Source organism: Kogia breviceps, chromosome 17, assembly GCF_026419965.1.
Source record: "Kogia breviceps isolate mKogBre1 chromosome 17, mKogBre1 haplotype 1, whole genome shotgun sequence".
NCBI classification, from domain to species: Eukaryota; Metazoa; Chordata; class Mammalia; order Artiodactyla; family Physeteridae; genus Kogia; species Kogia breviceps.
In genome coordinates, this window is record NC_081326.1 from 68,411,981 (window position 1) to 68,437,787 (window position 25,807).

General features: G+C 42.5%; 1 protein-coding gene across 4 annotated transcripts in view; it reads right to left on the reverse strand.

The window, feature by feature from the left end:
• Nucleotides 1-25,807, reverse strand: part of ADCY8 (adenylate cyclase 8) — a 220,095-nt gene that overhangs the window by 142,394 nt on the left and 51,894 nt on the right. For all 4 annotated transcript variants that reach the window (XM_059042851.2, XM_067017164.1, XM_067017166.1 and 1 more), the window contains exon 3: nt 1,463-1,593. In XM_059042851.2, coding sequence (XP_058898834.1) covers nt 1,463-1,593 — 131 coding nt within the window. The remainder of the gene's footprint in view (nt 1-1,462; nt 1,594-25,807) is intronic.

Consider the following 25,807-nt stretch of genomic DNA (forward strand, 5'->3'; position numbering starts at 1 on the left):
TTGCATTCACATAAGTGCCCTGGCACACCAGAAAAACACCCAGAGATGCTGGTGAGAAGGGAAAGTTGTTCTTCCCTCCTACCAAAGTTAGGAGGAAAGGAACTAAGAGGGTACCACGGATCATTTTTAGAGCTGTTCAACCTACAGATGGTCCCCTACGTTTGGGAAATTCCCACCCTATGAGGCTTGGTGGGAGGGAGACACAGTTCTCCTGTACAAGCTGAAAAGGTCAGATATTTGCATCCTAGTCACTTCTGGGGAATAACTGGGCTCAGCCAATCAGACACATCTGCCTCAGGCTTAACTTGAGATGCAAAGAGGCAGGGGGGGGTCAGAGAGTGGGGCAGGACAAAGGCAGCCAAATCCAGATCCTGGGGGCTGCGGAGGAATTCTGTGTGCAGAGGAGGCAGCTGCGTCTGGGCCAGGGCTGGCAGCACAGAGAACGGATTCTTCAGGTACAGTGGAAGCAGCGTCCTCACTGACCTAGTGCCCTGCTGTGACTTTGACTGTGCTTTCCTCTTCTTTCTTTTGCCCATTTCCTGAGCTCGCCTCTCCATCCTTCCCCAGTGACTCTGGGAGCCCCCATGGAGCCCTCCAATACATTTCTTTTACGTCAGTCAGGGTTGGATTCTTTTTCTGCTTTGCAACCAGGAAACACGTCTGAAACAATCTACAATCTGCTTAATGCTCCACTATATGCTTATATGCCAGTCCTGTGCTTTGTACATATCTTCACTCACATAATCTACCTAAACCCCTGTAAGGCGGCTATTAAAGTGCCCATTTTACAGAGAAGGATTCTGAGAATCAGGTACGTAAATTGCCCAAGGTCATACACAAGGAAGAGGTAGAATTGGGATTCTAAACAGGTCTGTCTCACTGAAGAGGTATATTGTCTGGCACAGTGCTGGACAAAGAGAGGGCATTGATGGATGGATGGATGGGTGAATGAAGGGATGGATGGTTGGGTGTGTGAATGGGTGGAAGTGTCAGTGGATGCAGAATGGATGGATGGGTGAATGAGTGACCAAAAATATGTTTGCAAAAGAACAATAAGCTGTAGTCCCTTTTTTTTGGTATTGTTTCAAAGACACTTATAAGGAATCTAAAGAAGAGACCTATGTGATCACCCCTGAGGCCTCCAGATGACATTCTGGAATTATTTTTCCCATCCTAGTGTAACAGGCTTTTGCCTTTCCTACTCAAAATGTAAAGGCAGGCAAGCCTACCGCAGGGGAGCCAGGTGGTAGGTCAACCGGCAAATTTAGCTGCAGACACTCTTCCCCGAGCCTCACTTGGGAAAGGTAGAACTCTCTGATGAATGATCACTAGTCAATGAATTACTCAACCAAATGGAGAAAGGCGCTGACATTCGGGCAGACAGAAGTCACGGCCGCGAGGTGAGGGCAGCCAGGGGCGCGTGCGTCGCGCAGAGAACCGGGCGAGGCGTCCTGTCTCTCACCTGACATTCTCGTAGCGGTGGATGTAGATCCGGTGGAACTGATGCTGCAGGTGTTCGTCTTCCACGTTGGACATGTCATTGATCATCTCCAGGACGACAAACCGGGGAAGCACAGACAGTACCAGCCGCTCCTGGGACACACAGATAGAAGGGTGAGAACGAAAGCATCGCCCACCATATCGGTGAACAAAAGATGCTGCAGCCATCAAGCCATGACGTCGTTACAGCTGCCTGGGTGGTGAGCCCTAAGGGAACCCAGGACGCAGACAAACGGCCTGCCCGCCGCCGCCAAGCCCATCTAGCGGTCACAGCTGCTGCTGCCGCCCCCCACAAAGGTGCACCCCGAGGAAACTCAGAGTGAGAAAACACAGGATGCTGGCCCCAGAGAGCTGAGCTGCATATCAAAAGCATGATTTCAGTGAGCCCAGACTTTTGTATCTTCCTATACACAGAAAAGCGCTAAACTGCTTAACTTGAGATATCTGGTTTTCTTTAATTAACAGTAATCCTTTGATGTTCCAACTACCTGGTCTTTTGTTGCAAAAAACTCCTATATATCCCGGCTCCCTCCCACCCCCCCTTGCCTCTTTGGAACAGTTTTCTCAGCGTTATCTGAGATGCTGTGTCCCGGGCTTGATGTCCTCAGAAAGTCTGCTGAATAAAACATAACTCTCAACTTTCAGGTTGTGAATTGGTTTTTCAGTTGACAAGGGACAGTCTTGGTAGGCTGACCACCGGGTCTCAGAAGGGTGGATGGACCGTGTAGAAGTAATGGGGACCTTGGCTGAACTTCTCGAGGAATTGCTAATTTCGTACCATCCTATGAACACGACAAATATCTACGGAGTACTTGCTATTTGCCGGGCACTGTGGTGACTGTCGGCTATACAGTGGTGGACCAAATGAATGGCAGCCCTACTACTGCAGAGCTTCCATTCTAATAAGGAGCTTCCATTCTAATACAGGCGTTAAATACACACACCCAAACATGCCCACACATATTTACAAAATGTGACAAGTGCCAAGCAAGGACAGGTCATGATCAGAGAGTACGATGGGTGGTAACAGGATTCAAATAGGGGGTTAGGAATGACCTTTCTGAGCAACTGATATGTAAACAGATACATGAAAGCTCGGAATGAGCCCGCCCCGTGTGGTACAAGGAGAAGGGAGCTCCAGGAAGGGGAAACAACAGGTGCAAATGTCCTGAGACAAACAGAGAGCAGTGGTGTGCCTGGAGGGTGGTGGTAGAGGGGCGTGGTGACAGTCAATGAGGTTGGAGGTGTAGATAAACGTGTCAGGCCTGCCTGAGACGTTAGCATTTAATTCCAACTAAAGCTGGAAGGCTCCACGTGATACTAAGCAGAGGAGTGACATAAGCCGATGGATGTTTTAAAAGATCACCCTTGGACTTCCCTGGTGGCACAGTGGTTAAGAATCCGCCAGCCAGTGTAGGGGACACGGGTTCGAGTCCTGGTCCGGGAAGATCCCACATGTCACGGAGCAGCTGAGCCCATGCGCCACAACTACTGAGGCTGCGCTCTAGAGCCCGTGCGCCTAGAGCCCATGCTCAGCAACAAGAGAAGCCACCGCAATGAGAAGCCCGCGCACCGCAACGCGGAGTAGCCCCCGCTCGCCGCAACTAGAGAAAGCCCGAGCGCAGCAACGGAGACCCACGCAGCAAAAAATAAACAAATTTATTAAGAAAAAAAGATCACCCTTGGCTGTGGTTTGGAGGATGAGTTATGAGAAAGCGGCCAAGGGTAGGGGCAGGGCGACCAGCTCGGGGAGGTCCTGCAGTGTTCCAGGGGAGAGGTGGGGGGGGGGGATAAGGTCTATAGGACTGGAAACCAATAGGGATGGCAGGAGAGAGAGAGGGCGTAACCCGTGGTGATGACTAGGTTTTTAGTTTGGTTGATGGGGGAGTGTGTGCTCCATTCACCGAAACAGGGCACGCAGGAAAGGAACCAGGCTCAGAGACATTAACTCTTTATCCAGAGGAGAGGAAACGAGACACACACCTCCACAAATTAGGGACTTAACACTTGACAGAATAATATTCTTCCATTGTGATCAACACAGCAGATAAAAACAAAATAACTGTTTAACTAGCAACATGAACTAAATCCTAAAAAGATCTTGTGCTGTGGAAATGAGGCAAGAATCTGCTTTTTTTTTTTTTCCTATAATTTGCTCTAGTGTGGAATGGAGTTTAAGACAGGTGTATTTTATTATTTTATTATTAATAATAATAATTTTATTATTAATTTTTAAATTTAGGTGTAGTTGATTGACAATGCTGTGTTAATTTTTGCTGTACAGCAAAGTGATTCAGTTATACACATATACATATATCTGTGTACATATGTGTATATATATACACATTCTCTTTTAAAATATTCTTTCCATTATGATTTACCAGAGGATATTGAATATAGTTCCCTGTGCTATACAGTAGGACCTTGTTCTTTATCATTCTATATATTGATGCAATAGCTTATATCTGCTCACCCCAACCTCCCACTCCATCCCTCCCCCAAACCCCTCCCCGTAAGACGGGTACACTTTAACCGCCATAGTTTCTCACATCTTCATAGATATTTATGGACCCTAAGCATTTTCAGCATCCATTCTTTTATTTGTTCCTTGCAAAACCCTGAAAATAAGCAGGCACAAATAATTCTCTTCATTTAACGGACAGACTGAGTCAAGTCAAATTGCCAGCTCACTGCTGTGTGACCACCTAGAAGGGTGGGATAGGGAGGGAGGGAGACACAAGAGGGAAGAGATATGGGGACCTATGTATATGTATAACTGACTCACTTTGTTATACAGCAGAAACTAACACACCATTGTAAAGCAATTATACTCCAATAAAGATGTTAAAAAAAAAAATTACCTGCATGACCTGAACAGTTACCAAGTGGCAGTGGCAGAGGATACAGTCCTTTACCACGTTTTTCCTGGATGGGATTCGTGGTGAGATGGGAAAAGCCCCAGGTTTTGAGTCTGACTGGAGTTTGGGTCCTGCCTCCATCCATTTAATCGTAACACAGCATCAGGCAAGCGACATCATCTCTCTGTGACTTAGTTCCCTAATTTGGCAAATAACGATAATATCATCTACCTCTCAGGGTTGTCATGAAAGTTCAATGAAATAAAATATGTGAGGGGCCCGGTGTTTGTTCCCTCCTACTTCCTCTCTGCTCTACTCAACCCTGCCCTCATGGGAAGGGCTTTAGTAATGAAGTGTCCACAGAGCTTCACACGCCGAGGCTTTTTCCTCTCTTGAAAGCTGTCCCATCGTGGGGCTGAGAGGCGGGCTTCCTGCCAATGCCCCTGCCTCATGTCCGTTTCATGTTCATTATGGTGTCTGTCAACTTCCCAGGTAATTGTGACCCTGTTCCTGCAGCCGCTGAGGGGTGGGAGTCGGTGCCCATCACAGCTTTGAGGAGCACTTGAAGCCTCAGAACAGTAGGTGCTAAAGAAATCTTTCCTAAACAAATGAGTGAACCCAGAGAAGGTGGAGACTGTGTCCAGCTCATGACTGCGACGCCTCCAATGGCACCACGGTCCCTGGCACAGGATAATTATTTGTTGAATAGATGCTTTGGCAATGCACATTCAATCTTCAAGTGTGACACAGATGCTTTATGGGAGACTTTCAAAATAAAATTTTAATAGCAAAATTCTCTAGCAGCCAGGCTTGCCAGCCTCGGGCTAGTCCTGCTACTGGCAACTGCCCCGGTCCTGCCTCTGTAAAGCATTTTCTGGCAGGCAAAGGGAAATTGCCCGGAGTCTGCTTATAAAAGCGCATTTTCATCACTACTGCCTCCCTCGGATTTGTTCACTGCTTGAGAAACATCATTCAAATGGCCTGAAGACACAATCTGAAAGAAAATGGGAATGTTTGCCCCTTCATACAATTCCCAACTCTTGCTGAGGCATAATATCTCATTTTCTGGCTTTGGAGGTCAGAAGTACGAGAATCTCTCCTGAAGCCAGACTGTGGCTCAGGCTGGTCTTTGTGACCACATTCCGCACATCTTTTTCTCCCTGGGTTTTTTGCATTTGCATGAAAAGGGACCCCGGGTTGATTTCAAGTGCCTCCGTGGCCCCTGCCTGGATTTTCCTCTCATCTCCTACAACTTGCTCTATTCACGTCATCAAAATGGCTTCATGGGCAACAATTGCTACAGCGCACCCTTAGGGGGAAGTCAAGGTGAAAACCGTGAGGGATTCAGGATCTTCACTTTATGCAAACGCTTGTCGCGGAGAAGAGAAAGAGAGCGAGGCAGTCCTCTGATGCAGGCAGCGCTTCCGGGCAGTTATTCTGAATGGCTTAGGGAAGAACTCGCCACTCTCTCGGGCTCTTGCAAACCGAGAGACCTGCCATTTATCTCTCTCTACTGCAGGCCAAGCAGTGTTAACTGCAGTAAAGGTCCAGGCACTGATGAGAGACTTATCCTGGGTTTATAGATAATGTCTTACACTTTAAAGTGATCGCTCATTATGGAGCATGTCAGTGCTTTGCATCCAGTATCTAATCAAAACCTCACATTAATTGTAGTAGGTTACTACTGTCATCGCATATTGTATACGAGATACTGAGATTTAAAGAATCTAAGTGAAATGAGGCAGGCTGGAGTCATGCACTCGGTAAGTGCATAGTGAAGACTCAAGCCCATTTCTTTTTTCTTTAAAACTTAGATTGTAATTCATCCATGTATTCACTGATTTACCATGTCAAGGAGTAGGTGCTGCGTGACAGGTGCAGTCTGGACATGGAGAATCAGCAGCAGTAGACAAACAGACATGGTGCTCACCTTTGTAGAGCTGATGTTCTAGAGGTAATGAATGGTAAGTAAAAATACTGAGTAAGAATAAGAGATGCTGTTTACATGAAAATGGAATCGAATGCTTTGGAAAGACTTGGTAATACTGAGTAGCTAGAACATTGCAACCAACCTAGATGTCGGCAAGCCAGCCATACAAATTAGTGGGAAAAGTAATAAAAATCCAAACGTCATTCTGAGAATTTTTTGAGTACATTTAAATATTTGGCTCCATTTTAAAGAACTAGAAATCTTGGCTGATGCACTATTAGCTGTGGTCTCTGTAAGAAGCAGTAAATCTCTGCTAAGGAAAATACCTTGGCCTTATTATTTTTTACACACACACACACACACACACACACACACACACACACACACACACACTGTATTTTATTTTTACAGGAGATAAATAAACTGACACCAAGCATTGTAAATGGTGACCACAACAAAAGCAACAATGACTGCAATTACCAAACACGAAACACACTCATACTATGTCATAATATTGACATTCCGTCCAGTAATCCTCCACTGTCACAGCTCCTTTACTTTGCAGTGAAAATTGATTTGTATATTTTTTGCCTCTGAGTCCTTGTGGGATTTTTTCTTTTTTAAAAATTCAAACAGAAAGTCACAAAAATTATAATCATCCTCATCAGTTCACTCAGTCCCATGTAATTAATTTTTTTTCATCTTGATTTTTGTTAGCACTTTTATGAATTCATCAGTTTTCCATTAGAGTTCTGAAAATGCTTATTCATTCAGTTCAGCAGTAGAGTCAGTTACCAGAAACCTGTACTTGTCAGAGTCTTTTCCATGAATTCCTTGAAGATGAAACCCTTTTATAGGAGGAACATTTTTGCAAAAGCATCAGAGTATACCCAGAACTGTCTGTAAATGACAAAAGACTTAAAAATGACCATGGTTAAAGATTTGATGAGAGTTCATAATAATGCAATTGACAAGGAAATTTAGTTATTTCTGAAATATACATTTTAAAGTAATAACTAGAATTATGACATAACATTATACCAGAACATATAAGATTTTTAGAAATCTCATGTAATGTCTGAAACATTTATATTAACATATTTCCATACAAATAAGCCAAACAAAGTTTACTATTAGGTTTTTGTTTGTTTATACAGCAGGTTCTTATTAGTCATCAATTTTATACACATCCGTGTATACATGTCAGTCCCAATCGCCCAATTCATCACCCCACCATCCCCACCCCTCCACGGCTTTCCCCCCTTGGTGTCCATACGTTTGTTCTCTACATCTGTGTCTCAACTTCTGCCCTGCAAACCGGCTCATCTGTACCATTTTTCTAGGTTCCACATACCTGCGTTAATATATGATATTTGTTTTTCTCTTTCTGACTTACTTCACTCTGTATGACAGTCTCTAGGTCCATCCACGTCTCAACAAATGACTCAATTTCATTCCTTTTTATGACTGAGTAATATTCTATTGTATATATGTACCACATCTTCTTTATCCATTCATCTGTCAATGGGCATTTAGGTTGCTTCTATGACCTGGCTATTGTAAATAGTGCTGCAATGAACATTGGGGTGCACGTGTCTTTTTGAATTATGGTTTTTCTCTGGGTATATGCCCAGTAGTGAGATTGCTGGATCATATGGTAATTCTATTTTTAGTTTTTTAAGGAACCTCCACTCCATAGTGGCTGTATCAATTTACATTCCCACCAACAGCGCAAGAGGGTCTCTTTTCTCCACACCCTCTCCAGCATTTATTGTTTGTAGATTTTCTGATGATGCCCATTCTAACTGGTGTGAGGTGATACCTCATTGTAGTTTTGATTTGCATTTCTCTAATGATTAGTGATGTTGAGCAGCTTTTCATGTGCTTCTTGGCCATCTGTATGTCTTCTTTGGAGAAATGTCTATTTAGGTCTTCTGCCCATTTTTGGATTGGGCTGTTTGTTTCCTTAATATTGATCTGCATGAGCTGTTTATATATTTTGGAGATTAATCCTTTGTCCATTGATTCATTTGCAAATATTTTCTCCCATTCTGAGGGTTGTCTTTTTGTCTTGTTTATGGTTTCCTGTGCAAAAGCTTTGAAGTTTCATTAGGTCACATTTGTTTACTTTTGTTTTTATTTCCATTACTCTAGGAGGTGGATCAAAAAAGATCTTGCTGTGATTTATGTCAAAGAGTGTTCTTCTTGTGTTTTCCTCTAACAGTTTTATAGTGTCCGGTCTTACATTTAGGTCTCGAATCCATTTTGAGTTTATTTTTGTGTATGGTGTTAGGCAGTGTTCTAATTTCATTCTTTTTTTTTTTTTTTTTTTTTTGCGGTACACGGGCCTCTCACTGTTGCGGCCTCTCCTGTTGCGGAGCACAGGCTCCAGACGTGGAGGCTCAGCGGCCATGGCTCATGGGCCCAGCCACTCCGCGGCACATGCGATCCTCCCGGACCGGGGCACGAACCCATGTCCCCTGCTTCAGCAGGCGGACTCTCAACCACTGCGCCACCAGGGAAGCCCCTAATTTCATTTTTTTACATGTAGCTGTCTAGTTTTCCCAGCACCACTTATTGAAAAGACTGTCTTTTCTCCATTGTATATCTTTGCCTCCTTTGTCATAGATTAGTTGACCATAGGTGCGTGGGTTTATCTCTGGGCTTTCTATCTTGTTCCATTGATCTATGTTTCTGTTTTTGTGCCAGTATCATATTGTCTTGATTACTGTAGCTTTGTAGTATAGTCTGAAGTCAGGGAGTCTGATCTCTCCAGCTCCATTTTCTTCCCTCAAGACTGCTTTGGCTATTCAGGGTCTGTTGTATCTCCATACAAATTTTAAGATGATTTGTTCTAGTTCCGTAAAAAATGCCTTGGCCTGATTTTAAGAGACTAGATAATGAACAAATTATTTTACATTTAAGTTACAAATAAAATATTTAAGTTGAATCGTTCATAATTCCCAATTTCAACATACTTTTTCAATTAACGGAGCAACCTCCCATCCAGATGATCTCAGCTAAAGGGATTTTACAATTCTTATTTGGGTGTCTGTCACCCTCCCTAAACTGTGAAGTATCTGAGGGTCAAGAGGATGTTTGCTCCACCTCCAGAGCCTCCTGAGGAGTTGCCATATTACCTGATTCCTTTGGTGACAAGACAGATACCCTACTCAACATAGCTTAAAAAAAAATCAGGCATTATCTTAACTATACTGGGTATCTCAAGGAATCTAAGGGCAGAACCGAGGCTGGACTTTGGAAACAAAAGGACCCAGGGACCCATAATGACTCTTTCCCCTAAACTTGGGTCTCTGCTTCTCCTGTAGTTCAGCTTCCTCCTTCTCTCTCACTTCTAAGCCACTGGGAGCTCTTGGTCCTTATGCCTTATATCTTTGACCATTTTGAGAAGATTCTTGCTAGGTTCAAGACTCAACATGTCTGCATAGGGGCTCTGCTTGGGTCAACATCTAGTCAGGGTGCAAGATCAGGATAAAGATCATGATCATTAATGGGGTGACCAGTAAGAGGGGTGGGTTGGGTGCAGCCAGGAGAAGGAAGTCCCAGAAAAGTGGGTACATGGTAGCAAAAATACTATGTGTACAATATGGTAGCCAATGTATGTTTGTAGAAGAAAGAGGTGCATAATAGATAAAATGCCTGCATCTAAACAAGGGTCTAGCTCTCACACAGGAGGGATGGAGAGCAGGGAATCTGAAGTAAAGGTAAATGAGGGAAAAGGCAGTTATGCGCATCGCCCTGGAGCTGGGCTCTGGGTTTGAATCCTAACTCCGCCCGTTCCTGACTCTGTGACTTACCTTCTCTGTACTCCAGTTTCCCCTCTGTAAATTGGAGATGATAATCTTAGCATCACTTCATAGGGTTGGTGTAGGCTTAAATGAGCTAAAATTTATAAAAGAATTTGATAGTGTCTAGCACATTGTAACCACAGGCCAAATGTTTGTTAAATTCACTGGCAAACATGCTGTATTTTAAGCATTGTTTTAGAACTCTAATTGTATAGTGGCGCTAAAACATAAAGCTTTTAGAGTAGGGACATTACGCAGGAAATAACGGGGAAAATGAATCGACAGAATACAATTGTCCTTTGGTATCCAAAGGGGATTGGTTCCAGGACCCCCTGCAGATACCAAAATCCATGGATGCTCACGCACCTTATATAAAATGGTGTAGTATATGCACATAACCTATGAATATCCTCCTGTATACCTTAAATCATCTCTAGATTAATACCTAACACAATGTCAGTGCTATGTAAATAGCTGTCGGTGTGGGGCAAATTCAAGTTTTGCTTTTTGGAACTTTCTGGAATTTTTTTCTTCCAAATATTTTCCATCCGTGGTTGGTTGAATCTGTGGATGCAGAACCCATGGATATGGAAGGCTGACTGTATGTGAAAAGGTAATCGTGCTACATGGTGAAAAACCTCCAGTCACACTTTCAATAATTAAAAAGTTAAAAATTTTATCGAAATCTCGACTCTGGCATTTGAACTTCTATCTTAAAGGGCTTATATGGAATGTTCATCCAGAACTGTTATTGTTTCTGAAAGCCAAGTGCGAGCACAGCCATGCAAAAGCTATTGTTTAATTGTCTCCTAAAGGATACAAAGAATATTCTGGACATGCACTTTTGGCTGATTCAGCAAGGAGGTTAAAAAAAGTCTGGGTAACACCCATGTCTACTTGTTAGTGGTCTAAGACCCCAGGGACTCTGGTTCTGTTCAGAAATGCAAAGACTAATGGGTTTTGGCATCAGGCAAGCTTGAGTTGAAACCTGTCTGAGCTCAACAACTGACTTGTTCTGTAACTATGATAACTTACATGAGTGACTCCTTTGTGCCTCAATTTCTTCATCTACAAAATGGGAATAATAATACATGTCTTCCAGAAATTTTTTTTTATATTCAATGACAAAGCCTCTTTTATAGATCCTGGTATACAGTAGGTGCTTATTAAATAGTAGTCATCAGATGTATTTTAATTCATCCCAATGGTCAAGTCATAGACTGTGGCCTGCACTGCTCCATAGTCTATAGTCCATGAGTGCAATTTAAAGGATGGATCACCAAATTCAGATTTGGGGTACTTTTTTCTTTTTTTTAATCTCTTCAAGGAGTTGAGAGTTTCTCAGTTCCCTTCATTTAGTAGTTCCCTGATATATCAAATTGGGAATCTTGAGACAACACTCTTGGCTCATTCTTTCACCTGCTCAGTCATTGCTGAATTCCTTCTCTGTGCCCGGAGATGCCAGTGCATGGGGCCAACCGAGGCCGTGCCTCCTTCACAGACTGTGACTCAGATCCTGTCACTTAGCTGTGTGATCCTAGACAGGTTACTCAGTCTCTCCGAGCCTCTTTTCCTTCATCTGTAAGATGATAACAGTAGCTCCCTTATGGGATTATTGTCAGGACCCAGTGAGACATGTCTTTTCAACCCTGGGAGTGGAGACGAGGAAGTAGGGGTGGTCTGTACTGGGTGCAGGCAGGAAGGGGGTCTCTTGTCTGTAGAGAATTTAAAATAATTATAACACGGGAATTCCCTGGCAGGTCAGTGGCTAGGACTCCCCACTTTCACTGCTGAGGGACCAGGTTCAATCCCTGGTTGGGGAACCAAGATCCCACAAGCCACACAGCGTGGCCAAAAAAAAAAAAAAAAAAAATTATAACAGGATTAAGGTTGTTCTGCCTTTTATTATCACCACTCATTAGCAGTTTTAAACAATGTCAGCAATAAAATACTCCTCTCCACTCCTGAGATGACTGCTTAGCAGAGAACCTGGCATATAGTACACTGTATAATATAGGGCAAATTATTAGCTCTTTGAATGCAGAGTGGTCCATGATGCAGCAATACACACTTTTGTCATCCGTCTCACCCTAACCAAGGCTCAGCACACCCATGGTAACGTTTGGTTGAGGGTCTAGTCTGATGTATCAACAACTCTAACATGATGAAATAAAAAGGAAGGCACTTTTGTTTTCTTTGGGAAAGAAATGATAAACCAAAGGCAATATGACATTCAGGCAAGATGCTGAGCTCTCCTGAAAGGAATTTAGTCAAATGTGAGGAATAAAGAACACCTTTGTGAGCCCAGAAGACATCAGGCGCACTAAATCTGCTGCTAAGCAGCCTCTCTTGAAAATCTCAGCACTTCTTAAGGCTTGAGGATTTCAAAGTCTTTTTAGAGAGTGCTGAAAGGCTCTTTCACATAAGGTTCACTACGTTTTCCAGACACAGGTAACACGACTAAGCATCGTGTTATTTTCACTAAAAAGACATTGATATGTATGTTGGAAATCACAATCGGAAGAACTGAATTTGAGTCTTTTTATTTTTCTGCATGTGCTTACTAATTGCTTACTAATTTTCTGATCTTGGGCAAGTTACGTAATATCTTTGAATCTGGGACTTCCCTGGTGGTCCACCGGTAAACAATCTGCCTTCCAATGCAGGGGATGCGGGTTCAATCCCTGGTGGGGGACCTAACATCCCACATGCCGTGGTGCAACTAAGTCCACGTGCCACAACTACTGAGCCTGGGCGCCTCAACGAGGGAGACCCTGTGCCACAAGCTACAGAGCCCTCGTACCCTGGAACCCGTGTGCCACAACTAGAGAGAGAAAACTCACACGCCACAACTAGAGAGAAGCCAGCATGCCGCAACTAAGACCCGACGCAGCCAAAAATAAATAAAATAAATAAAAATATCTCTGAATCTGAGTTTTCAGGTATAAAAGCAGGCATTAAATCTTGCTCTACCTGCTCCACAGAGAGGCTTTATTGAGGATGAGACATTCCAGCTTGATATTACAGTGTCTTAAAATAAAAAAAGGGGAGCGTTCTCCTTCTCCGTGCATGCAGCCTAACTGACAGAGAGACCGAAAATGACTGTAATCAAATATTAATGACATTACGATAGAAGTCAGCCCAGGGCACCACCTGTCTCTTGCCTGTTCCAAAGAGATACCAGGATAACAGATGTGAAAAATGAAATGCTTTGAGCTGCTGGAGAGCCAGGAGGTGAAAAGATGAAATATTTACATCCTGGTGATTAATAGACAAAAGAGGTGGTCTTCGATAGAGCTAAACCACAAACTCTTCTGGACAATGGGAATGAAGAAAGAAGAGTTGATGGCGTGGAGAGTTCAATACGAACAGCCCCTGTGGGATGTGAAAACCTCTGCAGAAGCTAGCACCCAACTGACTACAGGGGAAGGGAAATCATTCTTCAATATCTGTCAACAATACTCTCCTATTTGGGGAAGGGGCCTCATGGGAACTGATCCTTAATTCAATCATTATTTCATTCGTTTCATACAATGTTACTTTCTGAATGTCTAATACCAAGTCAGATATTATGGGGGAGGGGGAAATATGAGTGCTCCATGGATCAAGATGCTTGCAAACCAGTGTCAAGATATAAGACATGCCACATAAGTCAAGTTGCAAAGTGCCAAACTTACCAAACTCCAGTTTATTCTGAAAAATTGTATCTAAAAAAATCTTATTTTTATTTCGCAAGGCTTGGTCTCTATTTCATAATGCACTAACTTGATTGGATATTGGCAATACATTTGTGACTATTATGAAAACTCTGAAAAGGGCTCTGAGAAAGAAAGTGGTTAAAGTGGAATTCTGATTGGATTTTGTTGACTTAGTTGAGTCCTAAATAGTGAAAGGAAATCAGCCAAGTGTACTAAATAGCTCCTGGATCAAGCTGTGCCTGAAGCCTGTTAGGAATGGAACTCAGTGAGTCTAAAGCTGGCTTGGGAGGAGTGTGCCCCTTGTAAAATAATCTTCGGTGGTTATCAGTTTCTTGCATTCGGTGAGTAGGTAGGTGCAAAGCTGGGGCCTTTGGAATAGCTGGGAGAAGAAAGGAGAGCATAAAAATCCCATGTGAGAAAAGCAAAAGGAGCTGGCCCCAAACCCTATGCTACTCTTGGGCCTCCTGGACTCATCACTGGCAGTAGGAACTTTCATGGAGGTTTCACTGGAAGCTGGCACCTCCACTAGACGCTTCTCTGAGTAGAATCACTATAACTTTTCCCTACTTAAGAAAACAGATTTGATTTCACCAAGTCTCTCTGTTTATTACCATTGATTACACCATAGTCCTGGTGAGACATCTGTGCACCTACCCCTAGATATTCAGTAACATGAGGCAATGCATTCTCCCTACTGCTAAGACCAAAACTAGTTGGGGAGTCTCCAGTGAGGAAGAGAGGGCAAGAGCCCTCCCAAAGGAGGGAGGGATATACGATGCACAGATTGTGAACAGGGTGGCATGTCCAGGAGACTTTATTAACCCACATGGCATAATAGTTGGTATACAGGCTCTGGAGCAAGACTGTCTAGGTCGGAATACCAGCTCTGCAACTTATTAGCTATTACATAACCTCTCTGTTTATTGGTTTCCTCATCTATAAAATGGAGGTTAAAATACCACCCACCTCATAAGGTTGCTCTGAGGATTAAATAAAGTAATACGTAAAGTGTATAGTGTAACATCTAGCACATAGTAAATGCTATATATGGGCTAGTTATTGCTAATTCTATCCAGGTAATGTTTTAGGTGGAGAGGTAAGAAATGAATTGGATTTCATTCTAAAGGCAGTGGGAACTTGTATTAAGTTCCTAGGAGTGCTGTAAAAAATCACCACAAAACTGGATGACTTAAAACAGCAGAAATTTCTTCTCTCAAAGTTCTGGAGGTCCAGAGTCTGAAATCAAGGTGTAAGCGGGTTGGTTCCTTCTTGGGGGCTCTTAGAGAAGAAGCTGTCCATTCTCCCTGCTTCTGGTGGCTGCCGTGAGTCTTCGGTATTCCTTGGCTTGGAGATGCATCACTCCAATCTCTGCCTTTGCCTTCACATGGTATTTTCCCCTGTATGTTTCTTCTCTCTGTGTTTCTGTGTGTTCTCTCTTCTTCTTATAAGAACACCAGTCATATTGAATTAAGACTCCTCCTAATCCAGTATAAATTCATCCTAACTTGATTACATCTGCAAAGGCCCTCCTTCCAAATAAGGTCATATTCTGAGGTTCGAGTGGACGTGAATTGGGGGGCAGGCGCTATTCAATTCAATATAGAAGTCAGGGAGGTGACCCAAGCAGATTTTGATTTTATAAGGATCACTCTGGCTGCGGCATGGAGAACAACATGTAGGGAGTGAAGGGGCTGTTCCCGTGATCCGGGAGAGAAATGGAACAAGAAGTAGGGTTCGAAAGGTGGAGAAAAATATGAGTGATGGCCAAGAAGACGATCCAACCGTTCATGATCATGAACGGATATCAGGGAAGATGGAGAGGAGGAGCTAGTGTGACTTGGAGAGCTGGTGGACCGCTGATTCTGTTCACCGAGAGGAACGACTGAAGAAACAGAAGTCTTGGAGAAGGAAGGATCTATGCTTGTTGAGTGAGCGGAGGTTGAAATGATGATTTCACTTCACGCCAAATTTCTACTTGCTTTGAGAGCCTAGTTCTCAGCCAGTCTCAACTTTATAGACTCCGACTGCTAACCAAGAGTTGTTTCAATATTTTTAAAGGCCAATGTGGATTTTTTTTACTTTCATGGATAATTTACAAAATGGCATTGCATGACAGTAAACCTCTACTTAACTGATCCAATAACTTATCTTACTGACGGACGTCCCCAACATGTTAAATAGTCAGAGCTAGCTGGCCCTGTCTAGTCCACCTACCATGTCTGCACCATCCGTTATGTTGTATCTTTACCTAGAGGCAGTAGGTGTGTTTCCAAATTTGTTTATGTCAGCTCTATTTGCAATTGTTAAAACAGAATATAATTCAATACAGTACAAACAACAGAATGTGAGTGTGAAAAGAAAGCAAGTTTGGGCTTCTATAAGAAGCTGAATGCTTCAGAAATACTCAGTTTCCTCCTTTTTTTTAAACATCTTTATTAGAGTATAATTGCTTTACAATGGTGTGTCAGTTTCTGCTTTATAACAAAGTGAATCAGTTATATGTATACATACGTCCCCATATCTCTTCCCTCTTGCATCTCCCTCCCTCCCACCCCTCTAGGTGGTCACAAAGCACCAAGCTGATCTCCCTGTGCTATGCGGCTACTTCCCGCTAGCTATCTATTTTACGTTTAGTAGTGTATGTCTGTCCATGCCACGCTTTCACTTTGTCCCAGCTTCCCTTTCCCCTTCCCCATATCCTCAAGTCCATTCTTTAGTAGGTCTGCATATTTATTCCCGTCTTGCCGCTAGGTTCTTCAGACCATTTTCTTTTCTTTTTTTAAGATTCCATATATATGTGTTAGCATACGGTATTTGTTTTTCTATTTCTGACTTACTTCACTCTGTATGACAGTCTCTAGGTCCATCCACCTCACTATAAATAACTCAGTTTTGTTCCTTTTTGTGGCTGAGTAATATTCCATTGTATATATATATGCCACATCTTCTTTATCCATTCATCTGTTGATGGACACTTAAGTTGCTTCCATGTCCTGGCTATTGTAAACAGAGCTGCAGTGAACATTTTGGTACATGACTCTTGAATTATGGTTTTCTCCCAGTAGTGGGAGGATTGCTGGGTCGTATGGTAGTTCTATTCTTAGTTTTGTAAGGAACCTCCATACTGTTCTCCATAGTGGCTGTATCAATTTACATTCCCACCAACAGTGCAAGAGGGTTCCCTTTTCTCCACACCCTCTCCAGCATTTATTGTTAGTAGATTTTTTGATGATGGCCATTCTGACTGGTGTGAGATGATATCTCATTGTAGTTTTGATTTGCATTTATCTAATGATTAATGATGTTGAGCATCCTTTCATGTGTTTGTTGGCAATCTGTATATCTTCTTTGGAGAAATGTCTATTTAGGTCTTCTGCCCATTTTTGGATTGGGTTGTTTGTTGTTTTGATATTGAGCTGCATGAGCTGCTTGTATATTTTGGAGATTAATCCTTTGTCAGTTGCTTCATTTGCAAATATTTTCTCCCATTCTGAGGGTTGTCTTTTCGTCTTGTTTATGGTTTCCTTTGCTGTGCAAAAACTTTTAAGTTTCATGAGGTCCATTTGTTTATTTTTGTTTTTATTTCCATTTCTGTAGGAGGTGGGTCAAAAAGGATCTTGCTGTGAATTATGACATAGAGTGTCCTGCCTATGTTTTCCTCTAATAGTATGATGGTGCCTGGCCTTACATTTAGGTCTTTAATCCATTTTGAGTTTATTTTTGTGTATGGTGTTAGGGAGTGTTCTAATTTCATTGATTTACATGTAGCTGTCCAGTTTTCCCAGCACCACTTATTGAAGAGACTGTTTTTTCTCCACTGTATATTCTTACCTCCTTTATCAAAGATAAGGTGACCATATGTGTGTGGGTTTATCTCTGGGCTTTCTATCCTGTTCCATTGATCTGTATTTCTGTTTTTGGGCCAGTACCATACTGTCTTGATTATGACAGGTTTGTAGTGTAGTCTGAAGTCAGGGAGCCTGATTCCTCCAGCTCCATTTTTCTTTCTCAAGATTTCTTTGGCTATTTGGGGTCTTTTGTGTTTCCATACAAATTGTGAAATTTTTTGTTCTAGTTCTGTGAAAAATGCCAGTGGTAGTTTGATGGGGATTGCATTGAATCTGTAGGTTGCTTTGGGTAGTATAGTCATTTTCACAATGTTGATTCTTCCAATCCAAGAACATGGTATATCTCTCCATCTATTTGTATCATCTTTAAAGAAATTCTCAGTTTCCTTCTTAAAAAATGCTTTTAAGTTAGGTGTGGGCATGAAATTTGCAAAAGATAGGAAACAAAGAAAATTCCACAATGGTTCTGTTCTCAGATTGCTCTAAAAGTATTTTAAAATTATTTGCCTTCTTTTATGGTCAATCCATTTCGAGTGTGGTTTATGCAAAATAGAGAGTATAGAATTCCCTTCAGTGGACCCATACTCACTTCCAACTGCAATAAACTATTTTAAGCATGGATTATTTTTTAAAAATACATATTTTATTTTTCTCATTTATTCTACTACCACTTTTGAAATGTGCCTTCAACTATCTCCAGGCTACAAATCACCCCTTCCCTTCAGCATTAAAGTTATTAGGTTAAGTTTCCAATTCCAATTTCTTTAGTCAAAATTCCCCAGACAGATTTATGAGATAAAAGGTCCCCACATGGCTGTTCGGCTGCTCTTCAGCTTCTCCCAACTGGATCAAAGGTGTTGAGGGCACTGATGGTGATTGATTTCTTCTATCTGAACTGCCTCTGGAAATGTTAATGGTATGCAAATGAGTGCAGAATGATGGCCTCTCTTGGAATCAAGGAGAGTATTTTAAATTAGTACTGCACAGGGATGCCAGATATAAGAACACAAATAGCAAGAAGGAAAACTATAGTTACTAGAATCGGGGCGTGTTCTGTTGTAAAACTCAGGCTGTGGCCCAGGTGGTCCAACAGTTCAAGGACCAACTATGATGCCCAACTCTCATCTATATTGCTTGATTTCCTCACAGCAACCTTGAGAGATTATCATTTTTGACAGATAAAGGATCCAACGTTCAGAGTTTAAGTGGTGCACCCAAGGTACCCAGACATGGAGCTGGAACTAGCAATCAAATCCAGGTTTGTTCTTCTGCAAAGCTTTCACTCTTCCTGCCATGCCAGAAGATGCAAATAATGTGCTAGAAAGATTGCAAAGAGCTAGGCAGCCAGATGGTTGCAAGAGTTGCAAGGGGGTAAACACAAATCCTTTGAGTGAAGTCAGCTGCCAGGAGGCTCAAAGGCCATTAGCAATGCGTGTCTGATCACTGCTCAAAATCTTTCTGACAGAGGGGATCACGCTGCTAACTCCAACGCTAGGCAGCGTGATAAGAACCCGTGTTAAGTAAAAATATCTAAGTGCCAAAAAGGAAAAAGAAGTAGCTCATGACTGGAAGCAGCAGAGGAGGCTTTCTAAAGGGAGGACATCTCAGGATGGGTTTGGGGTGTTGGCGAGATTTTCACAGAAATAGCCCTAACATTTGTGGAGTTCTTTATAGTTGAAATAACACTTTTTCAGGAAAATAACATAAGTTATTTGTCTCTCAGAATGCCCCCGCGGGTTAGGGTATGCATTATCATTTCTAATTGAGCGATGAGGAAACATGCACAAAGTGATTCGACAAGTTGTTCAAAGTCACAAGAGCAAGTTGGAAATTGACATGGGATGAGCATCTAAGCTGGCACTGTCCAGTAGAAATAGAATATGAGCCGCTTATGGAATTAAAAAATTCTTAGTGCACACATAAAGAAGGAAAAAGAAACAGTTGAAATTCACGTCAATGGTATATTCTATTTAATCTTGTATACCCCAAGTATATCATTTCCATGTGTAATCAGCATGTAACCAATGTGCAAAAAAGTTATCAATGAGATAATTTGCATTCCTTTTTTTTTCTTGGTATTGTCTTCAAAATCTGGTGTGTATTTTATGCTCACAGCACATCTCAATGTAGACTAGGCACATTTCAGGTGCTCAATATCCACACGTGGCTGGTGGCTACTATGCTGGACAGAGCAGAGTTCTTCTGATTCCTTGTCTTTCTGCTCTGCTAAACTGTCTCACAAATACAAATGGAGGGAGACGGGCATCTCGTGCCCAGGGAAAAGCTGGAGCAGGTAATCGTGGAGGGATGCAGTTGGTACCTCAAAACGTGTAATGAAAGAGTTTGATAAAGAGTTAAGGAACCCAACAATGGGTGCTCAAGCACCCCAGAACTAGGAAGAGTGGAGCTACAAACACTCCTGGAGCCTGGAAAATCCTGTAGCCTTAGGAAATGGCTGCCTGATAGAAACTGTGGCCTTTGGTAGAGAAATGGAACCACTGTTAGTCCACCATCCAGCCGGGTAGACAGTGGGGAGATAAATCCAATGGCCTCTTTGCCTTCCCATCCTCAAGTCTCCAGCCAGTGCCTCTCATTGTCCAAACCCGACCAGCAGTTAGAGGTAGGAAGCCTGTGGATGCATCCATAAAGGTTAGCCCCCTGAGGCACAGAGAAAGGCAGAGAAGGATACAGCCTGGACCTGGAGGGCAGGAAATCAAAGGCACAGAAGTGTGGGGCATGTTTACTCGTTTGGAAGGAGAGTTACAGTACAAGGACAGTGGTCGCAAGTGACATGATTGAAAAGTCGGGCAGGAGCCAGGTAGTGGATGGCTTGTAATACAACGCAAATGAGACTGGTTTAGAGTCTACAAGCAGTAGCGATCCATGGGGGGCTTTAGTGTGAAACCTTCTATAATCAAAATGGGGCACAAGAAAATGATCCTAAAAGGCATTACACTCTGTGTTGGGGTTTTGAGACGTGAGTTAGTTTCACGCCTCACCTCTCAAAGGAACCTGCCGAGAAACAGATACAAGAGGCAGACAGGAATCAAGACACTTTATTACTAGCAAAAAAGATGGGGACTGCGGCTGCAAAGTGAGTGAACAATGGGGGTCCCGGGCCTTCTTTTTGTACTAGCCACGGCTCCTCAGCCAGAGACGAAGCATCTGGGCCACCGTAGGGCTCACCAAATCAGTGGGTTCCCTATGGGGAGGAAAGCAGCCTGCATGGGCAGGCCCCCGGTGGAGAGAGGAGGAGGGTCCGCATTCTTACCCCACGTAAGGCTTGGACACGAATACATTACACCCGTGTAATGTACTTACTCTCCGTGAGATGGAGAGGGACAAGTACAGATGCAGAGAAAACAGGAGCTCGTGCTCCGTACCTTCCCATGAGGTCTCCTGCCGTCTCACAGATCATAAAGAAAACGGGAAGAAGCAAAATACAGCTTCTTCTTCCAGAATAATGTTAGGCTGGAGTGACTCCAGGTGGTTAGACCAGTTCACACTAGTTAGAAACCGGTTAGCTCCAGTTAGGAAGCTATTCTGTGGGAGGACTTAAATAGTGTTGGAAAAAGAAATATAGGGACCGTTAGTAAATGCACAGGATTATGGCATCAACAGGAATTGGTACCCCAGTAGATGGGGATGAATCAGGTACAAGGCAGTGCTCTGAGAAAGGAAATGCATTTTGGGGGGATGAGAGAATCAAGGACAGGCTGAGCCAGTGGTACCTGTGGGAGATGCACCTGAAGCTGTCCGGCAGGATGCTGATGATGGACATCAAGAGCTCAGAAAATAACATGGTGTTAGAGATACTGACATGGAACCATCCAGAAGCGATGGCTGAAGTGACGATAAGTCCCCCAAAGAGAAACAAGAGATAAAATGGCTAGTTAATGGTTCTTTAAATTTAAAAGAATTAAAATAAAAAATCAATTCCTCAGTCACACTAACTCTATTTCATGTGCTGCTAAATAGTTCTATGTGGTTAGTGGTATTTGGGTAACAAAGATACCGAATATTTCCAGTCATCACAGGAAATTCTATTGGACAGTACAGTTGCGGACTATTCTATATTGGGTGAGGATGGTGATTGGAATAACACTTTACTTTTTTCTCCCCAACACACCTGAAAGGAAAGAGATGAAACTACGAAAGACATGGTGCACAGAGGCAGAGAAGCTTTCAAGGAGTAAGATGATCAAGAAGATGCCTCCAGGGAAAATACAGCTTTTAAAATGTTGCTTAGGCAGAACTCTACCTAGGCTGAAGTCATTTATGTAAAGGAATAAGAGAAAAGTGAACTTGGACTGGTAGACGGAGGAAGTTAACGTTGTTAATCGTCAAGGGAAGGTCAGACTTCTGGTTTGGGGGACAAGGACCCCAAAATCACAGCATGGGAGGACAGTGTTTCCCAAATCTATCTATTCACATCTATTTTTGAGTGAACGGACATTGAGCAAACACAATTATAGCACCCATTAAATGTTGATTGTCTCTGCTTTTCTTCCGAGCTTGAGTTTTCCCCCTCTTGGATCCACAGTTAGTGTGAAGAGCACAAATGAAACATGTATCCGATCCTCAAAGAGTTTATAGTGTAGAAGGAAAAATACAGCAAGAGCATAGCAGAATGTAGAAGGAGATTAATTCCCCAAAGAAATATACAAATGAAACACTCAAGGAGGTCACAGCTAGGTGGAAGAGAGAGGGTCTTGGTGGAAAGGAGGTGAACTTTGAGCTGAGTTTTGAAGAGTGGATAAGGTTTAGGGATGAGAGGAATTTTATACCAGGTAGGGGGGAAAGCATAAGCAAAGGCACGAGTATAATACGATAAGAAGAATATTCAGGAAACTGAGAATGTTCCACTATAAACTAGAGAATAGTTAATATGAAATATATTAATAACAGATAAGGATGAACATGATGGTCTTGTTCATGGCACATGGGTGGTCTTAAGTATAAGAGAAGGAGAATAGCACAAAAAGGTTTCTCTGGCGCATAATGAAAAGACCTATCTAACTGGAGCAGAAAAAAACAAATATTCTGAGGTTCTGCAAATTCCAGGTCCACTTTGATTCTTCCTTGAATGAATGAATGTCAAGGCTCTGCCTTACTAGGTAACAGTTATCTACAGCTTGAAAAAACACTTCCCTAGATGCTATTGGGCACCAACATGCATCCAAACAACCAACTCAAACCTCTGTAAGAAACCCAACTTTCTCACCCAATCGATTGTCCAAACCATTAGCTTACACCAATATTGTCTGACAAAGATGTTTAAGTTAAACAAAATTGCTTTAAGACAGCTAAAACATCTGCTGCATTTAATAATAATCCTCCTGCTGTTGCAACATATGGCATCATCAGAAACTTTATTCCAGGCCCCTCAGAGCTTCGGAGATACCTCGAAATGCCATGATTACCATAAAAAGGTTTCGGCAATTCTCAAAGCTGAAAGAAAAACTATTAATTCATTTTAATATTTAAAACAAATATGGGCCATTTGGATCATTTGCAAGAGAGGTGGGATTACAAAAACTACAATAACCGAAGAGAGATGTTGTAAGACGTAGCTTCCAGATGGAAAATTCCTCTCACAGGTCTGTATAAGACACGTTCTCAGCCTGTCCCAGGCTCTCCTGAATTAGATGAGTCCTCCTCCAAATTTTTAACGGGGATCACGGTAGGCACAAGTCTCTTTAATATATATATATATTTTTGGCCATGCCACGTGGCATGTGGGATCTTAGTTCCCTGACCAGGGATCAAACCGGAACCCCCTGCAGTGGAAGTGTGGAGTCTTAACCACTGGACCACCAGAGAAGTCCCAAGTCTCTTTACTTTTATACAGAAGAATTATTACAACATGACCCTGGTTTAGGTGGAAGTGAAAGGAGCCAAAATTTGAATTCAACATAACTCAGTTAAATAAATGTTAATCAGAAGATCTTATATTTCAGCCATTGTGCTGGACAAATACCAGAGAATCAGATGAATCATGTAGAATAGCTGCCTTTAAGTAGCCCTTATTGGCCATGGAAAAAGAGAAATGCAGACGAGTAAACATTATAAAGTATGACAGGTTCTATGATACAGTTAACTTGAAGGCATGTTGGAAGTATAAGAAAAACATTTCAACTCAACAAGCAAGCCTCACTGAGGAAGGGATGCTGGAATGGTATATCCAGGCAAGATACATTACTCTGAAAGTAATGAGAGGGAGGTGGCTTTCTAGGCTGAAAGAACCACATGACACAGAGTAGGGAAAGAGCAGTTCAGGGAGCTGATGGTCATTTGGTTTCATGTGTGTGGCAAGGAGGCGGAAAGGGATGTGACGAGAGAGTCAAAAGGGTAGATCCTGGAGGACCTGCTGGGTCATGCATGGGGGGTTGAATTTTATCTTGGAGGGAATGTTACCATTGAAGGGTTTTCCTGCAGAGAAGAGTGACATCAATGTCACTGTCATCACAGCATCCTCTCTAATATGCCTTGAGCGCATCCTCCGCCTTGGGCTGAGAACTAACTGTTCATCCTTAATCTCACCACAACCTTGGAGGAAGGTAGGATCATTATGATCATCTTACGCCCACAAAATCAAGGTCTTTAGAGGAGAGTAGTTTGCCTAAGTCCCTACACCAGGAAGCACAGGAAGTAGGACTGGAATCCAGGTCTTCCAGACATTGAAGATTTTGCTTTTGACACCTACGGTGTACTGGTTCTGAACCAGACCAGGCTTTGGGGATGGAGACCAAGAGACCAGACAGGTAAGGGATGCTTAGTATGCTCTGTGCTAGTTACAACTGGTGACAAAATTGTTAAAAAAGAGAAAAAGACCAAGTCCTTGCCTCCCAGAAAAAAAGAGCCAATATGTGCTCAACTTCTTGAAGCCGATCATCTAAATTAAAAATGTCAACATTTGGGCCCATTCAGTAGTTTCTTCCTGGTATTGTGCCAGGTGCTATGGGAGGGAACAGGGTTATGGTAAAGTTGAGAGTCACCTTCAAGGAACTTTGTTAAAAACCTAGTTTAGAAGAGACCTTGAGCAAAGAGTTTCAGCATTTGCTGGTTCCTCCTGTGTGCTTGCTCTCGACCTTAAGAACAATGCCTGCAACTTCAGGTTATCTAAGGAAAAAGCCTGATTCTCAGGACTTCAAGTATCTCATCCTGGTGCGGGACCCACCAGGCAAAAAAGGAAGCATGGCTCATGTGCCACTTATCCTTTAGTGATTGCTTGGCAATTTTTCTTTGGAAAAATGATTAGTAACCGTTATTAAACATTATTATTAAACACTGACAATCTCAGTCATTTCAGAACCATTTATTCCTCACTGGTTTTCAGAAACTACTGCCATAGGTCACTCTTAAGGGACCGTTTATCCTAACAAACAGGCATGCAGTGATTCAGATCCAGCGTGGCATGCTGTAAGCGAGATCTGTGATAGATTTTGTTCATTTTGACCTACAGAGCACATTGAACAATGCCTACTGCACAGGTTAAAACTCAGTTAGTAGATATTTTCCCTGGGTGGAAAAGTGCAGTGTACTCCAGACAGTGCACACCTTTGCTGCGAGGTATCAGAGGAAACCTGCTTCCCAACGTCGCCAATCTTCATCAGATCATATAGATCTTGTCATCAGTACCTTTGCTAATCCTTTCTTCCCTCTCTTCCGATAATTAAAATTCTATTCATCCAATCCAGAGGAGAGACTGAGTGTTACTTGTCTCTGTAATTCCACCATGAATGGGTGGATGAATAAATAGATGAATTATCATGGGAGTGCTTGTAAGTGCCCTGACAGTGTTCTCTCTTCCTTCAAGATGTTTATATGTGTTGTTTGAGACCTTCATGCCATACTCTTTACTGCTTCTCTATTGAGTTTTAAATCCTATTCACAAGTCAACTCAGGCATCATTTCTTTCAGCTAACCTTCGATCAACCTTCAGTGTAGGGAGAACCCAAACACCATATAGGTGTCTGTGCGGTTGTTCATCTCCGTCCATAAACTATGTGAGACCAGGAATCGATCGCTAGTCACCATTATAGTCCCAGGGTCCAGCAAAGCTCATGGCACATAATAGATCCTCAATAAATGAATTAATTCATTGATGAACATATTATGTCATTTAAATATTTCCTTTGTATTCTACCACAAGAGAAAGCCA